General features: G+C 45.3%; 1 protein-coding gene across 2 annotated transcripts; it reads right to left on the bottom strand.

Annotated features, from left to right (window-relative positions):
• Window positions 1–6,435: 6,435 nt before the first annotated feature.
• Window positions 6,436–17,917, bottom strand: LOC102103625 (ras-like protein family member 11A-like). 2 transcript variants are annotated; one of them, XM_005527391.3, is made up of 4 exons: window positions 17,609–17,917; window positions 16,063–16,119; window positions 13,825–13,907; window positions 6,436–9,481 (listed from the first exon to the last, which is right to left on the bottom strand). In XM_005527391.3, the coding sequence occupies exons 1-4, from the start codon at window positions 17,751–17,753 to the stop codon at window positions 9,014–9,016; spliced, it is 753 nt and encodes a 250-aa protein (XP_005527448.2). In that variant the 5' UTR covers window positions 17,754–17,917; the 3' UTR covers window positions 6,436–9,013. The 2 variants fall into 2 exon arrangements, with proteins under 2 accessions (XP_005527448.2, XP_087918754.1); XM_088062628.1 differs by lacking the exon at window positions 16,063–16,119.
• Between the last annotated feature and the right edge of the window lie 5,283 nt (window positions 17,918–23,200).

The raw sequence follows: 23,200 nt of genomic DNA, 5'->3' as shown, positions 1-23,200 counted from the left end.
TGGCTTGCACACAGGGGTTTTGTTCAATAGATCTCAAAACATTTTGCAAAGGAAGGAAAAATCATTTTAATTTCACTGGAACTGAAGCACAAGGGTGGGACAACCACTCTGCACTGCACCACCAGGAAAACGTGCCTGACAGACAGGGAATGTGAAGACATGGGATCAGAGAATCTTTCCATAAAGAAACATTTTTCCCATAAAGAAACATCTTTCCCATAAAGAACATTCCAAAATACACAGAGAAGCACTAAAAAAGAGATTTAAATTAGGATCTTTCAGTTCTGTTCAAAGGCTGAAGTTGAAAACTGGTGGGTCTGGCCTAGGGAATTTTTATGTGGCCCATTTTAGAAAGAGAATGTTTGGAGCTGTGGGCAGGAGTTTGACCTCTTCCTAAATCACTCCTAAAAAGAGCTCTAGGATCCTCCTGCATCTTTAGCCTGCATCTTTATCCTGCAAGCATTAGAACCCACATGTATCTTAAAAATAGGATTTGTACCTCTCAGCCCACAGAAATGCTCCTTGTCCAGCTTTTCTGGCTGTATCATTCACCACTCAAAATCCACTGTTAGCAGCTCTGTTATTTAAATCTGTCTGAATCCTGGTGACAAACTGGCCTGAGGATTTCCTGCCATGAAAGGAGTTTGTTTTTTTCATGCAGCTTAAGGACGAGTGGTGTTGAGCAAGAGGATTTGTCAGCTGATTCCCTTCAGACATTTGTTATCATTCGGTGGGAAGATGCAGAATTTACTATTCTCAGCAGTAGGCTGATCTACCAAATGTCTCTGTGTTCCTGCCATGGGTTGGGGAGGGGGATGTCCTTATCTTTGCTCCTTGGGAGGAGTGTATTGGGCAGAAATTGTGGGGTGACAGCCAGGGGCTGCAGAGGTGACCCCTGGGGGAGGACCATGTTCCTGTCACACCCCATCACATGCCAAAAGCATCAGCCCCACAAAGGAGCACGTGGTGCCCTTGCTCAGACGTGTTTAAGGAAGAAAAACAAGGATTTGGGGTGGGCTGAGTAACCCAGGGTGAAAATAGGGAGACTGTTGTGTTTGGCTGAAGAGGGAGGGCACGTAGTGCATTTAATTAAGTGTTTGTGTAATTGTTTATGTTTTCTTCTTCCCTCCATCCTTGTATCAGTGATTAGAAGTTTGCATTGATGGTCAAAAAAATCAGTAATTCCCCAAATGAAAACTTTTTCCCGTGGCAGAGGAGGTGAAAACTACAAGGAAAAAGACAAATGTGGTGCGCTGATCTGTAAAAATGTATTTTGACAAGGAGACAGCCATGACTGGCTGTTTTATCCTTGTAGGAGGGCCTGCAAATGAAATCAAACCAGGTCACTCTTGGTGTAAGAAGTGATGGTTGGTCCAAAAAAAATCAAATTCATTTAAAATCTGCTTTAAATTGAAGTTTTCCGCACTGGGTGGAGCGCTTTGGTTCGTAGAACAGACCTGGCTGTGTAGGAAAAGATGCACACAGGAAGGGAAAATGAACATAGCCAGCAGTACCCCCAGAGGAATCCCATCTCCTGCATGTGCAGGGTGCAGGAAGGACTGGAGCTGCACTTTGTGTCCAGGCAGAGCCACTGTGAGAAACTCGAGGTGCATTTTGCAACGTGGCGTGGGAACCCGGAGCCGAGCAGGAACACGAGGGAGAAGCAGAGGGAGCCCAGAGCAGGAAGTCCTTAAAGTCCCACACATTTGCCCATGGCTCCACCACAGCCATCCCAGCTGGGCTGAGGCTGCTGGAGAATCCATCTTTTTTATTTCTCTGGATGTGTCTCTCTGGATTTAGCAGCTCACCACTCCACGCTCCCCCTCTCCTCTCCCCATCTCTCCCACACTTTGACCTCACACCATGAAACTGTCAGAGTGAGGAAACAGTTTGAGCTGAAACATTCATTCCACATTACGTGATTCTAGATTAAAGGCAGGAAGCATTTAACCCTTTGAGAGCCTTTTCCCTCATCCTGGGATGCCTTGGCTTTCAAACTCCTTGCAAACCACGTGTAAGTGGAGCACTGATGCTTTTAAATGTCAGTTCTTGTCTTACCAGTGGCTCGAAGCCACAGCACTGGGATTCAAGAGTGTCTGGACTTTGCAAACTGAACACAATCTCTCAGCCCTACTCAAGATTTTTGATTCTTCCAGTGCTGAGATGTATTTGCAGCGTGGGGAAAACTTGGATTTCCAAATGTATGAAGAGATGAACCTCTGACTCAGCGGTTTGAGGTTCAGAAGTGCAAACGGCTACAATTAAAGCTACGAAAATAGATAAAATGAGGCCTTGAAATAATTAGAGGTCAGGATTTAGTAACAAAACTTCTTGCTTTCTTTAAAGCCACCCAATAAATAACTCCCACGGAGCAGCACTTACATATAAAATGTATCATTTCACAGGCCTCACACAAATATGTATTCCGGGCTTTAAAAGCTGCTCTTTTGGCAGATCAGGGCTCTCCTGAGAGCCAGCTCCTGCTCTCCAGCACTCACTGGTGAACACTTGTCAGATATATTTGGTATCTTGGGTTCTGGGCTTCATAGGTGGTCTTGGCAGCTAAAAGGGTGGAGGAGAATGGCAACCCCAACCCTCCATTCCAGTGTTTGCACCGGGAGCAGCGGCACCCTGGAAGTCCTTCAGGAGCAGAAGTGACTTTGGCATTGGCCTGATGGAACCACGGGGGCTGGAAGGGGATGAAGACGTGGGGCTTCCACCACTGCTCCAAGCAGATGTGGATGGGAAGCACTAACAGCTCTCCCAGCCTGGATTCTGAGTTTCCTTTTCAGCAAGGCATCTCCAGATGTGTAGTTCACAGAAACAACATTTTGGTTCAGCCTCAGAGAGCTGAAAGATCCCATTAGCCTTTTTTTGGGCATTTGGGAGGTTCCTACAGATGTTGACCCCTTCCAGCACTCCCAGATGGAGGGATTGGAGCACGGACTGTCCAGGCAGAATTGCCACCATCACTTCCTCTATATCCAGCAGCACCACCAGCCTATCACCTTTCCCAGAGTTGAGGGAGGGTCAGTCTCCCTGATGGAAAATCAAAGGCAGAGGGGAGAGCAATTGAAAGATTGGATTTCTCTTTTATTCCCTGATCCCACTGCTCTTTACTGGCAGTCACAGAACTGCTGGGGTGTGCTGTGTCCTGCTGGGTAAAGAGTGGAGATTCTTGTTCATTCAAAACCAAAAGAGTCATGGAATGGTTTGGGTTGGAAAGGACCTTAAACCCCATCCAGTCTCACTCCCTGCCCTGGCCAGGGACACTTTCCACCATCCCAGGCTGCTCCAAGCCCTGTCCAATCTGGCCTTGGGCACTTCCAGGGATCCAGGGACAGCCACAGCTTCTCTGGACAGCCTGGTCAAACACCTTTGCTGACAGAGCATGAGTTTGAGTTCAGGTCCCAAACAAATGCAAAGCCATGACCTTCATCAAAAACAGGGAACCAAGAGAATAGGCTGCTACATTAGAATTGTGATGTTCCAAATTAGCTTTTTCATCATGGCATGGGAAAATACTGGCTTTTGAAGAGAAATACAAGGCAGAGCAGCAAAGAGTGGTGGCCTCTGGAAACTTGGATCACAATCAAAAGTGAAATAATTCAACACTCTCTGTGAGAGTTCAAAGGCAACCTCAGAGAAAACCCAACCTCTGCTTATCTGGTGAGCTTTCTAACGAGCAGAGAAGGTACAGAGTGTCTCCAGATTCAGCAAAAACCCCCCTAATATCTTTTCCAAATGACTGGTTACCGATGGTGAGTGCTCTGCATTACTGCCCAGAGAGAAGAAAAACGTCCTTAGGAACAGTCTCCACAATCATCCCTCACAACAGCACAGACATGAATAGTTTCACCCATCATCCTTGGAAAATGTGCAGCTTCCCCCCGAGCTGCTGGAGGGGATGGGAAGTGTCTGTGTGATGAGATGCAGAGGCTCCCTCTTGAAACCCTTTTGGATAAGAGGGAAAATGTAAAAAATGTATCTTCTAAAGAAGAGAAGATTGGTGTGACAGCTCCTGAATGAATTGGATCCCAGGGTTTACAGTCTATCAGCTCAGCTCTCTGCTTCATGTTTGGTGTTTTTTCCATCTGTAGGAAAAAGCATTATCATTTAGGGTGAACTTTGTCCACTTCATGACAGATAAAATTATTGCACCAGCTACAGATGAAGGGAGATGAGAAGTGGGTTTGCTGCATCATTTTCCACTCTCTTGTTTATCCCAAAATCTTCAATAATGGGCTAAAATCTGACAGAGCAGAAAATCACCAGCTGTTCTGAGCTCCTTTTCCACTTGCACAGCTGCTTAGAGAAGAGAATCTGTCTGATTAAACCAAAGGGATTTCAGAGGAGAGCAGCAAAATTTAAGAACTAAACAGGTTTAAGTAAGCAATGAGTAAGTAAGCAACTCTGCTGCATTAATAAGCTCAGCATTTTAAGTACAAAACAAGGGGAGGAAATATTGGGCTAAGCCAGTGAGAGCTCTTGGGGAGAAGTGGCAGGAATTCAAAGCACAGAGTTGTAGCTGTGCTTTAAAATGTTTTAGGTAAATAAGGTCAAAAGACTAAGTAGACACTCTTATTTTGTTATAAACCGTGTTTGGAGTTCAAATACTTGGAAATAAATTTTAAACTAGCCAGCAAAAGTCTGTTTCTAAGCCAAAGGAAGAAGAATTGCAGAAGTTTTTGCTTGCTAAGTTAAATGAGAACAAAGGCATGAATGGAAAGGGGCAAGGAGGGCAGAGCCAGGCAGAAATTATCAAAGGAAGAGTCTTGCTTTGTCTCCATTAGTGATAGATTGGATCATCTTCTCTACCCCATTGTCCCTGCTTTTGAGCTTTTAAAGTGAAGCTGGATATCTTTTTTTAACTTTAATTCCGTGGTTTTCCTGTGTGAGCCCCAGAGGAGACAGGCACAGCTCAGAAGAGCTCTGAGAGTCCAGGAACATGAAATATTAGCAAGTGTTTCATTGTGTTCCGCTGCCTCAGGGCCGTGTGCTGGCTCTGCAAGCACAGCAGTGGGATTTTGACCCCAAATCTACTTTGCCAGTGGGCAGAGGGAAATCCAGCAGTAACAATCAGCTGGCAGCCACCCATTTTGCCTTGGAAAACAATTAGACAGCTGTTTTCTGGTACAGAGCACATTTCTTTTGATGTCTCAGAAAATTATTCCTTCTTCTTCATTTGTACACCTGACACAAACCCTGGGAGCAGCCAGGATACAAATATTTCTGTCTGAGCTGTTCCCTGAAATCAGGATCTGAATTTTCTGGTTTTATGCCCTGCTCCAGGTGTAAATGTGAGATCCAGGAGTTTTAAAGGGATGCAGAAGCAAAGTGTGAGTTCAGATGTAAATATTGCAGCTATCTCTATGCAAATGGGGGCAATTCCTTTCTTTCTCCTTGGTGATTCTCTCCTGTGGGTGCTGAAGTGTGTGACAGCTATCTGTGACCTATGGGCAGAGTCATTCCAATTAAGAGATCCGGCCAAGATCAATAAGCAAGTCACAGGAAAAGTTAAAAAACGGAGCCTGATTTTCCCTTCTCCCAAATCCCACTGCATTTCCATGGAAAATGTGGAAAACCTGTGAGAAATGCAGCTGACAGGAGCACAGGAATAACCATTAACAAATATCTTCAGTGGCTCCCAAGCCTGTCTTGGTGTTGCTGTAATTGTGAGGAGCCAACCTGTCGCTGAGACTTTGCTCAGTCCCTAGCACAGCTGAAATTTAAGAGACTTTTCCCAACTTTTAATTACATTCCTGTGCAATACAACTCCCTGTGTTGTGTGCATCCCTTGAGGGAGGTGTAGGGTCTTCCAGTTGTTGTAGAGAGTTGGGAATTAATTACAAAGGACACAAGGTTGGAGTTCCTCTCGAGTACTTGCTCAGCTGTGTAACCTTGGGGCAAATCACTCAACTGCTTTGTGTCCAAGTAAACCCAGCTGGAAAACCATCTTGGAAAACAGATGGTGCACAAAGATTTAAAATGCTCAGGAGAATGATGAGGGATGAGAAAAAAAAAATTTAAAAGAAGGAATTCTACAGCTCACTGCTGTTGCTATTGATTCCAGGGGAGTTAATCTGGACTAAATCAATAGAACTGAGAGGAGAATTTTCTTTGATATCCAAAAATCACCCCACACTCTCAAATAATTTTTTTTTCCCTCTCTCCTCTTGACTTTATGGCAGTACTTTCTCTCTAGAGGGTTAATTTTAAACCTCCAGTAGAATACATGTTTTCCCCTGGCAGCCTGAAGTTTCTAATTCAGGATCAGGTTCTACATGACTAAACTTTGATCTCGTACAGGATTATTTTTAGACACTTAATTCTATAGCATTCTTTTCTCCCTGCTTCTTGTGCAGCCATTCAGCCTTGCCTCAGGGGCACAGTGAGCTGTCCTGGGGCTCAACTGCTGCACCCCAAATAAAAATACTGAGCTTTATTGCCTTCTGTAGATGGTTAGTCCTGGCTTAAAACCAGTATTTGTACTCCTGGTCAATGAACAAAGGAAATGCTAAAGTTTCTGTAGCAGAATAAATGTTTGCCACATGTTAGTACCTAAGAGAAAATTTAAATGTTTCAATCTTTTTTTGGTTTTAGCCAAAATGCAGATTTCCCTTTTTTCCCCCCACAGGAATGTGGGAATACTTATTTGCATAAGGAATATTTCCAAAGCAGAGTGTTTTAGGTTGTAAGGCGGGAAAACAATAGATTTTAGTGTAAATAATGAATATTTAAATATGTGACACATAAAGGAGCCATTTTATTCACTGCTCAGGGAAGACCTTGCATGTTTTCATTAATCACTAACAAAACTAAAACACTGAATTTTGGCAACATTTCTTCCCAAATCAGAAAGGATTTGAGCTGAAGGAAGTTGCAAACAAATCTACCAAGCTGGAGCACAAATTCTCTTAGGCTTTCATGAAAACCAATGTCAGCAAATTGTCTGCAGCAAATTTAGCCCTTGTTATACAGTACTGGAGTGGCAAAATTGTTAATTGCTATTCAAAACTGGTGATCATTTTTCCAATACAAAAATACTTCAGTTTCTGTGTGTCTTGCAAACTGCTCTATTCCATGTTATTGAACCTTGAGACTCAATATTTGAGCCATTGAATCTCTAGATTCAATATTTGAGCTATTGAATCTTCACATTCAATATTTGAGCTGTGCTATTATTAATTTAAAACGTTGAAATTCTCTGCCATAAATACCAAAGTGCCCGGGATGATTAACGACACTGCTCAAACAACAAATTGTTAATTAAGCATAAGCCAAAGTAAAAATTCCCTGATATCATTTGAGTCCCTTTCTGGATGATGCAACTTTTCCCCTCCTAATCCCACTTGAAACTGAATGTAAAAACAGGTGCAGGTAATTCGTGGGAATGAAAGACTTAAATGAATCAGAACACAAGACATTCTCAGATGAGCAGCTGTGGAAAACAATAAATAAAACAGAAAGTGAGCTGGAGATAAGGCAAATCCAGGTGATAAAATCATGGCTAGAGCTGTCTAATATAGGCAAATGAAAAATTCAAAGTACACTTTAAAGCCCTGAGCCATACAAATACTCATCAGACTCCATTTTTGCCACTCCTAATGAGGAAAAGGTTGATTTAGCTCAGGCGAAACTGCAGCTGGGAGTGTTTTTCCATATCCATCAAAGTCGGGTTTCCCTCCAGTGTCCCTGAGTATAAATCACTGAGCTTGACTTCCTTTCATGGTCCCTGAATTGCTCATCTGCCCTGCTTGAAGAAGAGGTTGGTGCATCATGGATTTGACACGGTCCAAGCCCACCCTCACTGAGAGCAGAGCGCTGGGAGCTCCGTGCTGTCGTTATTGGTTCCATAAATCACTTTATGGGATACAGCCCCAAATCCTGGGACGTGCTGAGGCACAACCAGACGCTGCCACTGGGATATGTCCTGACAGGCTAGGATGCTCTGGGAGCTCTTCAGGGAAGCCTGGGTTGAACTCAAACAACAAAATAATGAATTCCCAAAGCCAAAAATTTCAGGCACCATAAAAAACTTTTCTTCTTAAAAACAAATCCCAAACAATGTAACAATGTAAATGTGCTTCGTGTGAAGGCTTTGTTTCTTTAAAAGCATTTTGAACTTGAAGTCTAACTGGTTTAGGAAAAAAAAATTATGAGTTTTAAGTGACCTCCTTGCTCTTCATAAGTGCAGTCCATTTTTTGGCAGGTTTTAAACCACTCTGATCTATTTTTCCCTTTTCCCAATGTAGGAAACCTTCAGAAAAATGAGAAATGCCATGGAGAAATGGACTGCAAAATGCTTCCACAAGTTTGTATTTTAACCAAATAATCACTTTCAGAAGCAGTCACTGTGCTTTTAAACAACAATAATCTGTAAAAATAGTGATTTATTTTTTAAAAAAATCTCCCTTTAAAGAGACACTGTAAGGCTTAAAGTTTGCATATGAACAAATCTCTCCCCACTGCTCAGAACTCTTTCTTTGAATGAATACTTTTCACTATTTATGCTCTTCATGTAAATGAATTAATTAATTTATTTCCCAGTCTTGCAATGAAGCAGATCTGGTCCATTTTTCTTGCTCCCATCGCTCTCCTCATGTCCTGCTGTAGTTCACTGCCTGTGTTTGGGAACACAACCATTCCCAAGGGAAGTCACATCTCTTAAAAGTAAGATTTCACAATTCTCATTAACAAAACCCACTTTTTAACACCAAGATATTCGACTGCACCCCTTTCCAAAAAAAAAGAAAAAGGAAAAAAAGAATATAAAAGAAAGAAATAATTTGGAACGATCTCTTTTTTTAAACCACGGTTTCGAAATCCCCGCCCCAGAGAGCAAATTCTGCGAGTTCCTTTGCTGAACGAGCAGGGGCCTTTTGAGAAAGACGTGAAGACCAAATGAAAGAGCCTCTCACACAACCTGATGGGCTGAATTGATCCCCCTTTTCCCCAGCTTGTTGCCTTTTTTATATCCAGGGCTCTGGAACACAATTCCTGGGCGGCCTCATCAGAGCGTGGTGGCAGATTTGCCTTTGGAAGTCAGAGCCTGCTTCAAACGCCTCTTCAAGTCCTGCATGTTGGGCGACTTGGGCCGGACAAGGTGGAGACCTCTCCTCTTCTCCCCGTTGCAGCTGCTGCTGCTCCTGCTGAGCTCCTGGCACAGCTGCTGGAAAGCCTCGCGCACGCCCTCGCAGTTCTCCCGCGCCGACACCTCGCAGTACGTCCCGCCCAGCTCCGTGGCCAGCTGCAGCCCTTCCTTGGAGGACACCTGCCTGGCCCTCAGCAGGTCGCCCTTGTTGGCCATGAGCAGCAGGGGGATGTTGGCGTTGGGGTGGATCCTGCGGATGTGCTGGTGCAGCGGCCGCAGCAGGCGGAAGCTCTCGTAGTCCGTGATGGAATACACGAACACGAAGCCGTCGGCCCAGTAGATCGAGCGGTTTATCTGCTCCTGGCAGCAGATGCTGTCCGTGTCGTCCTGCAAAACAATTTGCACGTCAGGAAACGGCCCCAGACAGAGCTCGGTTTGAACAGGGGCCTGTTTGTTCATGAACTCCCAGAAAGCGCTCTGGATGTGCCAGGGAAATTCCCAGTGTTGGAGATGCTGTGCCGGGTGGGCAGCCTGGGGAAAAGGAGATTCAGGGGGGACCTGGTCACTCCCTCCAGCCCCCTGAAAGGAGGAGGTAGCCAAGTGAGGCCCAGGCTCTGCTCCCAGGGTCAGGACAAGAGGAAAGAGCCTCAAACTGAGCCAAGGAAGGTTTAGGTTGGACATCAGGAGGAATTTCTTCATGGAAAGGGTGACTGGACATTGGAAAGCGCTGCCAGGGAGATTTGGAGTGCCCATCCCGAGGAATGCCTGGATGTGGCACTCAGTGCAAGGTGGGGATCGGTCACGGCTTGGACTCAGTCCTGGATGTCTTTTCCAGCCTCACTGATTCCATGATTCTCTGATTCCACACTGCAGGAAAGCAATAATGTGGAGTGGAGAGGGGTCAGAGCAAAGTGGTTGAAGAGAAAAGCCAAAATACTGCTTTGAAAAGTTCTGTATTCTGTTGTACCCAGCCAGCCAGAAACTCATATCCTGACTGTGGGGACAGTAAGATTAAAAATCCATCAGGTTTGTCACACCATGACAACTGAAAAGTTGTCCCCCAATGTGACTTTTAGGGCATTTTCCAATTTTTTATTCACTGTCTCCATGGACAGAGGCTCTCATTAACTCTGGTGAAGCCTGCCAGGTTTTCCTGCCTTGCAGGTCTAGAGATAGGCAGAAGCAAAGTTATTTTGAAAAAAAAAAAATTTGTTACCAAGAACCAATGACCAGAACTGAAAACCAGGTGAAATCTCATTGGTAATTTGTGGAGCAGGGATGGGTTTATATCATTTTTTCCTGGTCACACATTTCTCGAGTCCATCACCACTCCTGTCTAGAGCCCCAGCCACCAGCAGCAGTGGGAATTGAAAGCTGAATACAACACTGTGGGCTTGAAAAGAGATCAAGTCACTTGTCAGGATGAAGCTGTTTCCAGCTAATTCTCCCCTCTTTTTTATCCCTGCTGGGATTGGGATAACCCAGCCAGAGAGGGAGATCCCTGCTGCAGCCATGCTTGCCTTGGAAGAACTGTCAATTACATTTCTGTCAATTATTACATTTCTGTCAATTATTACATTTCTGCAACGTTGCAATTATTTTTATATCCAACAAGCATATTCTGTGTACGGCTCTTCATGAAGCTGGTAGAAATTTTGTGTTTTAAGAGGGGTTTAACATCACAAATACAGAGCTCAAGTTTTTATTATTGTTGTTAAATTCTACCCAAGAAATTTTCATCGGCTTCTGTAGGACTAATAGAAAATGTGTTCCATTATCTATTAATCTACATAATACATATCTGCCATTCACATTAATTCTAACAGAATTTAGTGCTGAACATTTTCCCTAAACAGACCACTTTTATTTAGGCCTAAATATGAATTATAAAGCCTAACTTCAGAGAGCAGAGATGGAAAAGAATGAGTAAAATGGATCTGTTTTCCTCTGGTAGACCAGACAGTAAAAGAACTATGGACAAGCTCTTCTGTGAGGAGGAAGCAGAATTTCTGAAGGGTCAGAGTATAAATTAGGCTAAAAACTTTCCTCAGGAGTTCTGCCAGCCAAGTGCCCTTTGTAAATATTTAATTATTGCCCACGGAGGCACTGGCTCGTAACGCCTTGAGGTTCTTTGCCCTTGCCAGCTCACAGCTAAATCCTCTGAGCAGTGAAACTGGTTATCAAACGCTCTTATCACTGCTCCCCAAACCCCAAAATAGAATGATGAAGAGGATCCTCCCCAGCAGCCTTGTTGGAAAGGTTAATGAGAGTGAGCTCCAGCCAGGCCAGGGCAGACTGTGGGAAGAAGGGCAATTTGCACTGTTGGCATCTGGGCTGTAGCCAGTCTGGGGATAATTAGCCACTCTCCATGTCCTGGAAGCCTCTTTTCATCAGCAAAACCCTTTTGTGGCACAAAAAACCTGAACAAAACAAAACCAAAAAACCCTAATTGCACTGGCAAGCTTTGAGAATGGGTTTGGGGAAGGTGCACGTTCAGGGAGGCCTAAGAGCAGAAACTCCCTCACTCCAGCTAGGCCCACCCAGATGGATGGATGGATAATCCCAAATGGAATGCTTTATTCAGGAAATCAAAGGCTAATGGGCTACTTTTTAAATGGAAATCTCCGCTCCAGAATGAATTTTGAAACACACAGGCCTTTGGAGTGTATAGGCCAAGCAGCCATGAATCGCCCAACAAAACCACTCATCTGCTTCTGTTTCCCTCTTACACTTGCACATTTCTAGGGGCTTGAATCCCCAGGGTTTCCACATGATTTCCTCCTGAAACACTGTATTCAGCCTGCAGAGTGCAGGAAGCTCTCTTCCTTAAGGATTTTTATAAAAAATCTGACTTTTTCTCAGTGTTAAACTGTTCTGACACAGTCCCTTCAATTATTGCAGACACATCATTCGAAGCAAACAGACACAGAGTGAGATAAGGGTGCCTGTGGGAGATTTTGGAACAGACCTTGGACTGGGACAAAGAAAATTAAACTTTTTAACTTATTTAAAATCATTTCTGACTAAGAAACCTCAGCTGTTGGCTTGACTAAATTTTGTGCAGCTCTGGAGTCACTGGCCTGTAGGACACAGCATCAATTTAAACAGGAAAATTGCATCTATGTGGTCTGGAAATGTGAGTTAAACGATTCCAGCCCCTCCTTTCTCAATGGGACAGCAGAGAAAGGGGGGATTCCCTTTGTTAAGTGTTTATCAGGCAACCCCAGTGGTGCCAAATCACTCCCACAGCTCCTCTCTGCAGGACAAGCTGGCAAAGACCTTTGTGCTGGTAAATCCCACTTGAGTATTTGGAGAGCTTCCACTGCAGCTTTTATTTGCTGCTGAGTGTCCAGAGCAAATGAGGCTCCTGCCCTGTGCCCCCCAGCCCAGCAGAGAGTGGGATTTCACCAAAGATTTCCCCTTCAATCCACTTCCAGTCAGAGAAGCTGGAAATGGGAGCTTTGCTTGTCCCATTCTGTAAATTGAGGATGGAAGAGCTCCATGGCACAGAGGTGTACATGTGGGTCTGTACAGGTAAAACAAGGGGTGCAGAGCTGGCCAGGGCAGCCTGACACACGAGGAGAGAAGGTGATGTTCCCTTCCCAAAATATATTGGCCAAATCTAAGTTTGGACTGAGGTTAAGGCCACACCTTGAAGTTTAAGCTTGGTGGTGCAATGAGAATTCCTGATTTTATCATGAAATCTCTGCTGTTCTGTAGGAATTGTTAATCATGAGATTTCCACCGTTCATGTAACCCCAAATTTCACTACGTTTCCTGTTGCTTTGACACTATTTTCATCCTCTTGTTCTGCATGTGAAGGGAGCATAAATCCTGCTTGGAAAAACATTTCTAGAAAGAGGTTCCTTGTAGAATATAAAATCTAGAATATAATAGCATAATCAATATTCAAATTATTTTATTTATTTATTTATTTATTTATTTAATTTGTTAATTTAATTTATTAAATCTAGACTATTATAGAATAATCAAATCACTAAGATTGGAAAAGGTCTTTAAAGAACTCCAGTTTTTGGCCACAGAGTGTGTGACTGTAACACAAATCCCCCAGGTGCTCTTTGGGGTTTGTGTGATTTTAGCAGAGTTTGGTTGAAATCCCCAATCATAATAGAATTATAGATTCATTAAGATTGGGAAAGATCCTTAATATCACCAAGTCAGACTATCTAAAACACTGATAGGAAAAGGAGTGTGATAAATGCTAACACCTTAATAACAGGGAATTAATTACATTTAAAACCAGAGTAAGGCAAGAAGGGCAAAGCACCATAGCTGGAAATGGCAATGCTGTGAAGCCTGGCCCCTTGGAAAGAAACACTTCTCTAAATCTGGGAGACTTTGGGTGTGGAGGAAGGTCCAAACTGAGCCAGCTGGGCCTCTGGGCAGGTGAATTTTCTGCCACACAGGGACAGAAACCACTTGGCAGAAAATAAAACAATCAAGCTGTTGGCAGGAGGGAACCAGATTGTGATTTTACTGCTGTTTAGTAAAGTGTTGGAAAGAAAATTGTTTTAATTTTGACTTATTCCTGAAGGAGCCTGATTTAACACCTTCAAGAGCTCATTTTGGTGGAGTTTAAGGTATCTTGATTAGCCTTGAGTTTGAGCCCAGATATTCTCCTGCTGCTAAGCAGAGTTAATTGCAGATGGAAGTGCTGGCAACAAACACAAGACAGAAGTGTGTTGAAAAGCACAGAGCAGTTGTTTTACCTCCAGTGAGACAAAGGGAGTATCCTGCACCTGCAGAGAGATCTGCTCCCCATCTATGGTGAACTTCCTGGAGTACAAAGCACCTGGGGGAGAAGGAAGATTGTTAGTCAGGGGCTGTACCAGGGAACCAAAATTAGAAAGGAAAGGTAAAATGGGGCTGCTGAAATGCAGAGTTTTGAGGTTTAGGATGTGGGGCTGCCTGTATAAAAGTGTGGCTGTTTGCTCAGCAGAGTGGGGCTGTGAAAGGGCCACCTGGGCTTGAGTCACATACTCAAAGTGAGCACATAAATCCCATTCAGGTTTTCAGTCCCTACTGTTAACTTTAAATATAAGTGCAGTTCACTTTTTGTAATCACAAAGACATCCAGGTGTGGTCAGTGAAAGGAGTGAGTTTTCCTGCTGCTTGCCTTTAAAAAAGGAAAGCACTCTGGTTTTGGACACAGAGTGAGTGACTGTAACACAAATCCCCCAGGTGCTCTTTGGGATTTGTGTGATTTTAGCAGAGTTTGGTTGAAATCCCCAAAGACTGGACAGTTTAAACCTGGCTTTGGTTAACCTGGAGGACACATATTCACAGCCAAATGCCAGTTCTACTCACCTAGGCCTGATCTAGCTCCGATCTAACCACTGGGCTTGAACTTTATTTTGTTACTGCAGCTAAGTGACGATGAAAATTTAAGTCCTGATTTTATGAATTCTCTGTGGTTGTGACAAGGACAGCTTCAGAGGTTGATGTCATCATCATTTTTCTTTAGAACTTAAGACAAGTCACGTGGGGGTGTGAAGAAATGGTAATCCACAGCTGTTGTGTAAAGCCCTTCTGTCCTGGCCCAGTACAATTGACACTGCTGCCTCCAGAACAATGTCAAACGTGGAGAAATCCACCCACTGGAGTAAGGAATTCAGATTAGCAGGGAGCCCAGCTAGTGACAGTAATGCCCTCACTTCTGAAAATCAGCTTTGTTTCGAGGAAACAAGTGATTTTATTCCAGTGAAAAAGAGTCTGAGCTCATGGAGCATTTTCAACACAAGGAAATTTAGCACTGAATCCCACATTATCATATTGTGGTTTAATACTGTGAGGGGATCCAGCCCTGGTGGGATTTTGTTTGTATTTTAAACCAGACCTGATTTAAAGCTGTAAAAATGGTTTTATGAGAAGACACTGCAGCCCTGAACCAAGACCAAACAACCCCTTGTTCCCATTCCATGATGCCCTGCAGAACAAAGAGCTGCCAGGCACTGCTCCTGCTCTGCCTGCTGATGAAGGAGAAGCACGGCTGAGTGATCCCAAGGGCACTGCCACCTGTTCCTTCTTGCTGGAATATTCACTTCTCCTGCAGCGTGGCCCTGGGAGCTTAATGGGAAAAGCATGTGGCTCCCAGCACTGGCTCTGGCAGCAATCACTGCACAGCTCCCAGGTCTCACTTGATGTACAACCTCCCAGAGAAGAGGTGACAGGAGAGAAGGAGCAAAAGTGCAGCCAAGCATCAGGGTTACTCGGGGTCAGTGAGGGGGAGCTGCAGGGAGGAGCTTTCAGATTGCATTTCCTCAGATCAAAGGTGTCCTGTGCTGCTCCCTCCTCATCCTGAGCTCAGCAAGCATCTCCAAAGTGAAGCATTTCCTGAATTCTGCCCACCTTTCACCCCAAAACTGTGAGTAGGGGTGAGCGTGGGGTACATGGATCCATGAACAACACCGGCCAAATCAGTCAGTGTTTCCCTGGAACAGTTCACATGAACACACCCTCTGGATTAAACAAGAAATGAATGGTTGCTTTGCTTGTTTTACAGAGAAAAGGCTTCAATTTCAAAGTCTCCCAGGTTATAATAGCCCCTGAAATAAAGGGAATGCACAGAAAAAGTTCTGAACTGCCTTTTACACCCCTCAGAATTCCTCTGCCTTCCCTGGGGTTGCAGGGGGAGCAGCACTGGGTTCCCGTGCTTTAGTTGATGTGTAGATTGTTCCTTGAGCCTGTGTTTCAGTATAGGTATGTCCCCAAACAAAGCTTTTACTCTGATCCTCTTCCATCAACTTGGGGGAAAAAAAAAACCAGCTGAAAGGATCATAAATAATGAGCCTTTGATTTATTGCTTTCATAGCTCCAGGCTATTAACTGAAAATATGCACCTTATGGACATCTAACACCACTTGGCTTCCCTGTAATGTGCACCAGTCACAAAAGAGTGGATTTCTTTTCCAGCTCTCTGCAGTGCTGCTGGGGAGAGCAGAACTCACCAGTGTTGGCTTCGTAGTCCCCAATAAATCTCTTTGTGAGAAAGCGCACGACCAGGGCTGCAAAACAACGACAAAAAGATGGGTCCTTAACGAGAACCCAGATCCATCTGGGCACAACTGGTGGAACATCTTCCTGCAGGAGGAGCCTCAAGTGAAACCCAGTTCATCTCTGCATTGCTCACACGTTATTCTGCAAGTGCTGCTCTCGACACTCACAAAGATCTGGGGCTCCTAATACAGAGTTTTTCACAGCTTGTGTTGGAAGTGAGCCCTGAGATTCGGGGTGGCAGGGAGGTTGTTCCACTATGAACACAAAATCAAACAATCTCTCCTCTGCCCTGAAATAATTTAGGAGAAGAGTTACAAGCCAGTAGACCGCAGCTAATCCAAATTTAAGCATTTTATGTCAGGCAAGAAGTGAGGCTGATGGATAGAATGGTTCTTTCCAGCCTTAAAACCCCTCACAAAAGCCATTAGTGATATCTAATCACAGCCAGCAAACAAACTCCATGTGCTCTGCACTCTTGGGTCATGCTGGAGCACCCTGGGCCTTCTTATTCACCTTAACCTGAGCTGCTTTCTTCAACTCCTTGATAAGAACATTTTCCTTTTTCTGCATAAAACATTTAAATCCCATCGTGGCAACAGTAATTTATATTCCCCTGGTGCTTTGATCTCAGTAGTATTTATTCCTAGTAACTTGCAAAACCATTTAATTAAGAATTAAATGAAATATCTTATTCTGCAAGCAACATTATTTTAAAATAGATTTAATTTCAAGCAATAATTTTTCCCACAGTGATACTGGGTCATCCTTTAGCACCCTTAGATGAAATTGCCTGTGCAGCTGTCTTCAGCAAACTATTCAAAAATAATATGAAGATGTGGCTGCTTCAAAGCCAAAACAATCATTTTGCTGAATCCCATGGAACCACAGATGTAATAAATCAATTTGCTTTTAATAATTCCTAAAATCACAGACCAGATATTCAAATACACCAATGCTCTCTTTACCCTCTTTACTTCCCCTCTCCTTTGGAGAATAATAAAGGCACATCTTGTAGGCTGTGATTTGTCAGCAGAGCATAAAACCTTTGCAGCAGGAGGAAAGAAGCCAACTTTTGGGGCGTGGAAATTTATTCCAGTGAAAAAAGAGTCAGAGCTCATGGAGCATTTTCAACACAAGGAAATTTAGCACTGAATCCCACATTATCATATTGTGGTTTAATACTGTGAGGGGATCCAGCCCTGGTGGGATTTTGTTTGTATTTTAAACCAGACCTGATTTAAAGCTGTAAAGATGGTTTTATGAGAAGACACTTCAGACCAGGTAGAAGCGCTCGTGAGTACAAAAACTCGCTGCTGGCTCACGTTGGCTTCTCACGCACTTACAGCAAATCTGACTCACAAAAAAATCTCCTGTGCCTTTTCTTAAAAAGAAAAAGAATAAAAATGAAAGGAAAATGAAACGGTTAAGATGGAAATTTCCCAGTTTTGGCTGTGTCTGGGCAGAGAAGGAAAAGCAGGGCACACACCTGTGACTTACCTGTCTTGCCCACGCTGCTGCCGCCCAGCACCACCAGTTTGATGATTTTGTTGGGCGCACAGTCCAGCGCGGGGTACTCCGGGATGGGCAGCAGCAGGAAGTTGGTGGAATACTGAGACATGGTATCCTCAGGGATGAGGAGCATGCCAGGAGGGATCCGAGCCGATCTGCGGGGGAAAAGCAGCAGCGCGGCTCCCCGGCGCCTGCTCCCGGCTGCCTTTCCTCGCAGCGAGAAGCTCTCTCATCCCACTGAAGACGTTTTCCCGAGGAATGCGAGAGCGCCCGGCCTCCTCCAGCCGATTCCTCTGCTCAGACAGCGACTTTGGAGAGCCGAAGGGAAGTTTTGATCAGCCCCCGTGAAAGCTGACTCCAGCATCCCGCAGCCAATCACGAGGGCAGCGGGACATTCCTGCAGCCGGGCACCGAGCATCCCCATCCCTCCCCACGGCTGCTTTATGTGCTAAAAAAACCTCATTTGGGGGTTTACAGCCGTCACGGGAGAGCTTTCAGCGCCCTACATTCACCCCCATGCTCGGCTCTAATTCCGATTTGAATAATCCGGTTCTGCCTGTCCATTCCTTCTCCTTCTCCACGGCCCCAGCTCCTCGCTCCCTTGTTCTCCCTGGGCCATTGTGTGCTGCTGGCACCCTGCTCTTCGGGAGAACAAACACCTTTCCATCCCCCTCCCCGCTCGGAGCTTTCAGGCAGCTGTCGGATATTCCAAAATCCCAGCTGGAATCCTCCGGGATACATTTGATCCGTGTGATGTGAGCCTCAAAGGCAGCATCGGGGTGGGACACTCCAAACACGGGGAAGGGAATTTCGGGCTGGTGACAGAGCTGGGAAGCTGAGGAAGGACCGGGTGTCTTTCAGAGGGAAAGGAAGAGAGAACGGCATCTCTAGGAAAACTCCGTGGGGTTTTAGGACAGCTGGCAGGGTCTGTGGGATGACAGCCTGGAGCTGAACACTGGCTACAATCAGCTCCCTGGGATAACAGGGAGGGAAGAACACTGTGGAGGGAGTGACCCAGATAAAGCAGAACTGCAAATAATATGAAACAGATGTAAATTAAACTAAAAAAAATAACGCAGTTGGAGCATTCATCTTTGGAAAACTTCTGGGAAGGGAGCAGAGGCAAGGCTGGGATAGGGATTCTGTCAGGCTGTGTGGGAGATGTGGATGGGAATGGAGAGCAAGATAATCCCCCCAGAGCTCATGGAGAGTTTTTTTTTCTGCAGGAACGAGGTGGGTTTGGCTCACTCTGGAGAGGCTGCAGCCACCAAGCTGTGCCCAGCTGCTCTGCCAGCCCTGCTGTGACCCTCAGCACACACCTGAGCCCTGCCCAGAGCCAGGCTGGGCTCCCAGGACATGGGAAATCAGCTCAGAATTCCAGATCACTCCCAAAAGCACCTGGACCCCTTCCCAAAGCACCAATCCCAGCTTCCACACCAGTGTGTGCTGAGTGTGAACTGCTCTGAGGAATATCCAGCTTTGGGACACAGCAGTGCAGTGAAATCAGCACAAGAATCCCAAGATTTATAGACATGTGGCTTTTCCAAGGTTCTATTTCCCCTCTAAAACCTCGTTGTGCAGCAGTGTTTGTGATGAGGCTCTGCAAGCTCCCCCAGATTTATTCCTTTGACCATCCTGGCAGCTGATGAAGAGGAGGAAAAAATGTCTGGAGGCTGATGCAGCTCAAGGAACTGGGAGAGACCTGCTGGATCTCGTGTCTTTTGGGATATGGCTCCTGTGAGAATGGTTTGCAAATCATCCAGTGTCAATTTGCTTCCAGATTTTTGCAAAACCCCAAACACTCAAAAAAAAACCAAACCAAAACAAAACAAACAAAAAAAATCCAGGAAATTTCATTACCAGGGTGCTTTAATCTCCCACAGGTTTTGTAAGAAGAGGTAAAATGAGAGGGTGAGGAATATTAAAAAAAAAAAAAGCTCAAAATCTTGTGGTCAATTAATAGATCAGCACTTTGAAATGTGTTATGGAGCTGGACAGTGATAAATTTGGGATTAGTTAGCAGCAGTAAGTCACTGTCTGCCTCTCTGAGTGCTGGAGCCTTTGTTACCATTTGCTATTAAAAGCATATGTTAGTGAGTAATATAAAAACATTCATCACAATAGTCCTCCTCCAAAACCAGTCATAGATCTGTCAGCTTCTAGGTGGCCAGAAGAGCTCCAGCCCAGGGAAAAAAAAAGCCAGATAAGCTCAGACAGAGCATGAAGAATATTCTATCTGAGCAAAGACATTCCTAGAAGAAAACAGCTCTGCTGGCTTGTTCCAAGAGGGAGGCACACTCAACTGAAAAGAAAAAAAAAAAATATAATAAAAATTCATTTTGGGTAACCAAATGTGGTGCTGAGGAACACAAAAGGGAGCCAGAGGCAGGTGGAGGGCGAGCTTTGGTGTGGATGAACGCGAGGCAGACCAAAAGAATGCAAACTGTACTCAAATGATGCTGAGCTTGGATGTGGCACTCTCAAATCAGGAGTCCCAGGCACGGGCACGGAGCAGCTGCTGGGTGAGGAGGGGTGGGGAAGCTTTTCCATGGGCTTGCAGGGCTGGATCTGCTGCTGACACAGGAGAGGGGATGTGTGGGGGCAGGAATGAGACAGCAGTGCTGGAGGAAATGTTCAACTGCTGCTTTTGGCAGCTCTGAGGGCTTCTGGTTGCTTAAAACAAATGTGAAAGCAGTTTTAGGCTGCGTGCTGGAAGCAGACCAGTGGAGTTCGAGTTCCTTTGCTAATATGGTTCAACATGAATTTCTTCTGCACCAGCCCAAGCTTCTTGTGCTTCTCCCCAAAGTTCCTTCCACCACAAGCAGAGCAGGAATCTCTGTGCAGAGAGAAGGGATTTTAGTACAAATAAAAAAAAGCAATGCATTCTCCCAAAGTTCTCAATCTGCTCTCTAGCTCCTCCCTCCTCTCAACTCTGAGGCTTTAATCCTGAAAGGATTCAAGTAAAATACAGAATCAAACCCAGAGGTTTTCAAACCTTGTCTGATGTTCTAGATTGCCAGAGCAGCCTTTTCACAGAGCGAAGCCACGCAGAAGGATTCACCCTCTTTGAGACTGTATAAGCCTTGACATGTGGAATAACAATTGTTTTTAAAGGAGATACTCATTGTTTGTGCACAATGGGCTTATATTTAGCTAAGAAACCCATGTTTAAAATTCAGATTCTCTTGGAAAAACAAGAGCTTGAATTAGAGGGGGAATGTTTGCAAAACTGAGAGCGGCTTTGGGAACATTTGACTGGTTCTGGAGGTTTCACTTTACCAACCCTTGGGTTGCTCATGCAAAGATCTGTGCCTTTGCACGGCGCACAGAGATTGTTATTTCCACACCAAATTTTTTACAGATTTATTTACTGCTCTGTGTTGCTTTTGGATCTGTTTTTTAGATGATTTTCTATTTATATTGTTGTTGGCCCTCCTACACATCTTCGGAGACGAAGCTTGCTAAAAATAAAAATATTTGCCATGACCACAGTGCCTGTCACAGGAGGATGTCAGAATGCTTGAAAACTGGTTGTAGTTATTCCTCATGCATTGTACAAAAGGAGTAAGAGATGAGCAGAGCCAGAGAGACCTTGCTAACACCCCAGGGAAAATGTTTGTCCTTCTGTCTAGCTCTGGCAGAAATTTTTCCTCAAGAAGTCCATTTGTAACCATTCCATTTGCCTCTGGCACATCTTTCATAGAATATATCGATGTTAGGGGGATGTGGAAGGAGAAACAGGGTTTTTTTCAGAGCAGAAATGGGAAATGTGGCTGTGGGGAGATGCCAGGGGCTGTGGCAGATGCTGAGACCAAACCTGTGGCTGGTGGCTCATGCACACACCCCTGAATTGACTCCAGCCAACAAGAATTGATCCCTGCAGCTCTCTCTGCCCCTCTTTATTGCAAACTCGGAGCCCAAAGGTCACTTCTCACACTGCACTCAACAAAAATTGTCTTTGAACCACCTTCCTGCTCCCAGTAACTGAATTCCTCCAAGCTGGGAAAGGCAAAAGAGGAGGAGATAAGAAAGGACCAGAAATGAGTGTGGTGTGCTCTGTGTGCTCTGAATTCCACCTTGCTGAGTTTAAATGAATCAAAAGTGCATCTCTGTGCTCCAGCAGTGACCTCTGAAGACATTCGGGGACAAAACCATGATTTTAGCCCCGTAATTCTACTCAGCACCAAGTTGTTCTGATCCTGAGGGCAAAGGGCAAGGAAATGTCCTCAGATTCTGCTGCAACAGCTGTGATAAATCATCTTTGATTCTATTTTGGGATGTAAGAGAGATGAACATTTAAATACGTACTTCAATCTGGTCAAACACTGTACAGACTCCACAATTTCTGCATTTCCTGTCCCTAATTTTAAAGCACTGCCATTCATGGCAAGCCTGTAAGGAGCACTTTTCACTTTGGGGATATTTTGTAAGGATTGGGGTTTTTTGTCTTCCTGAATCCTGTCCCTGGGGAGCCTGGAGTAGATGACGTGGGAAGTCAAACGTGTGTACGGGAACATCGCTGCGGGCGAGCAGCTCAAATAGAATGGAAACATCTTGGCCTCATAAAAAAAAGTTTCTGCTTTGGAAACTGAACCCTTCCCCGCAGATATTCCCACAAGGTCAGGGGTGGAGTGTGGAAAAGGCCCTGGCACTGCTGGGATTGTGAGCAGGGAGCTCCCCTCGCCCTCACCGGCTCTTCCAGCAGCTCGTGGCTGATGAGGAGAGGCCGGGAGCTCTCCACAGCTCTGGGTCAGGATCAGACACATCCCAAATTCCTGCCCAGTCCTTGCTGTTTCTCCTGAGATGGCTTTGCTCTTGGTGTGTGCACTGCAGGACGAGCTCTGTGGTGTCTCAGGAGAGTTTCCCACCCCTTCTCCCACAGGATTTACAATGGATGCTGCTGCCACTTGCGGGGCTGAGCTCTCCAGGAGCCTTTTTGTCCCCGGGCGTGTGGTGTGGAACAGCAGAGGATCCCTGGGGCAGCACCTGTCCCAGACCATCCCAAGATCCCAGTGGCTCACAGCCACTGGAAGGAGTCTTGGGAATCACAGAGTTCCATCGGGCACCTCCGAGGGCGCTCTGGGGTGGCCGTGGTGTCCCTCGCTGGGGTTCTGGTGACATCCCCCAGTTCCCAGCCCAACCCCTGTGGGAACAGGGCTTTCCCCCAGTGTCACCAGTGACCCTCGCAGCGCCCATCCCAGCGGGGCCTCCAGCCTCCTCCTGGAGCCCTGGGAATCATGGAATATCCTGAGTGGGAAGGGGCCCAACAGGATCATGGAATCACAGATCCCATCCCGATCTCTTTCTTATCACGGTCCCCTTCCACATCCCAATCCCGTTCCCATTCCAGATCCTGGTCCCCATCCTGCTCCCATCCTGATCCCGTTCTATCCCCGTCCCGTTCCCATCCCTATCCCCTTCCCGATCTTAATCCTGCTCCCATCCCAATCCAACCCCGTTCCCATTCCCATCCCGGTCCCATTCCCGATCCTGATCCCAATGCCATCCCTGATCCTGATCCCGATGCCATCCCTGTCCCGTTCCCATTCCCAATCCCATCCTTGTCCCGTTCCCATTCCC

The sequence above is a fragment of the Pseudopodoces humilis genome, chromosome 15, assembly GCF_049639895.1.
Source record: "Pseudopodoces humilis isolate 2021_Gansu_Grassland_sample_001 chromosome 15, ASM4963989v1, whole genome shotgun sequence".
NCBI lineage: Eukaryota > Metazoa > Chordata > Aves > Passeriformes > Paridae > Pseudopodoces > Pseudopodoces humilis.
This window is presented reverse-complemented; position numbering and strand designations above follow the sequence as displayed.

Bases quoted from the DNA above. Each gene is read 5' to 3' on its own strand.
- LOC102103625 (XM_005527391.3), bottom strand. From the start codon at position 17,753: ATGCTCCTCATCCCTGAGGATACCATGTCTCAGTATTCCACCAACTTC. The intron at 16,120-17,608 runs GTAAGTCACAGG...GTTGTTTTGCAG, and splicing joins CAGCAGCGTGGGCAAGACAG to CCCTGGTCGTGCGCTTTCTC. The intron at 13,908-16,062 runs GTGAGTTCTGCT...CTTCTCCCCCAG, and splicing joins GGACTACGAAGCCAACACTG to GTGCTTTGTACTCCAGGAAG.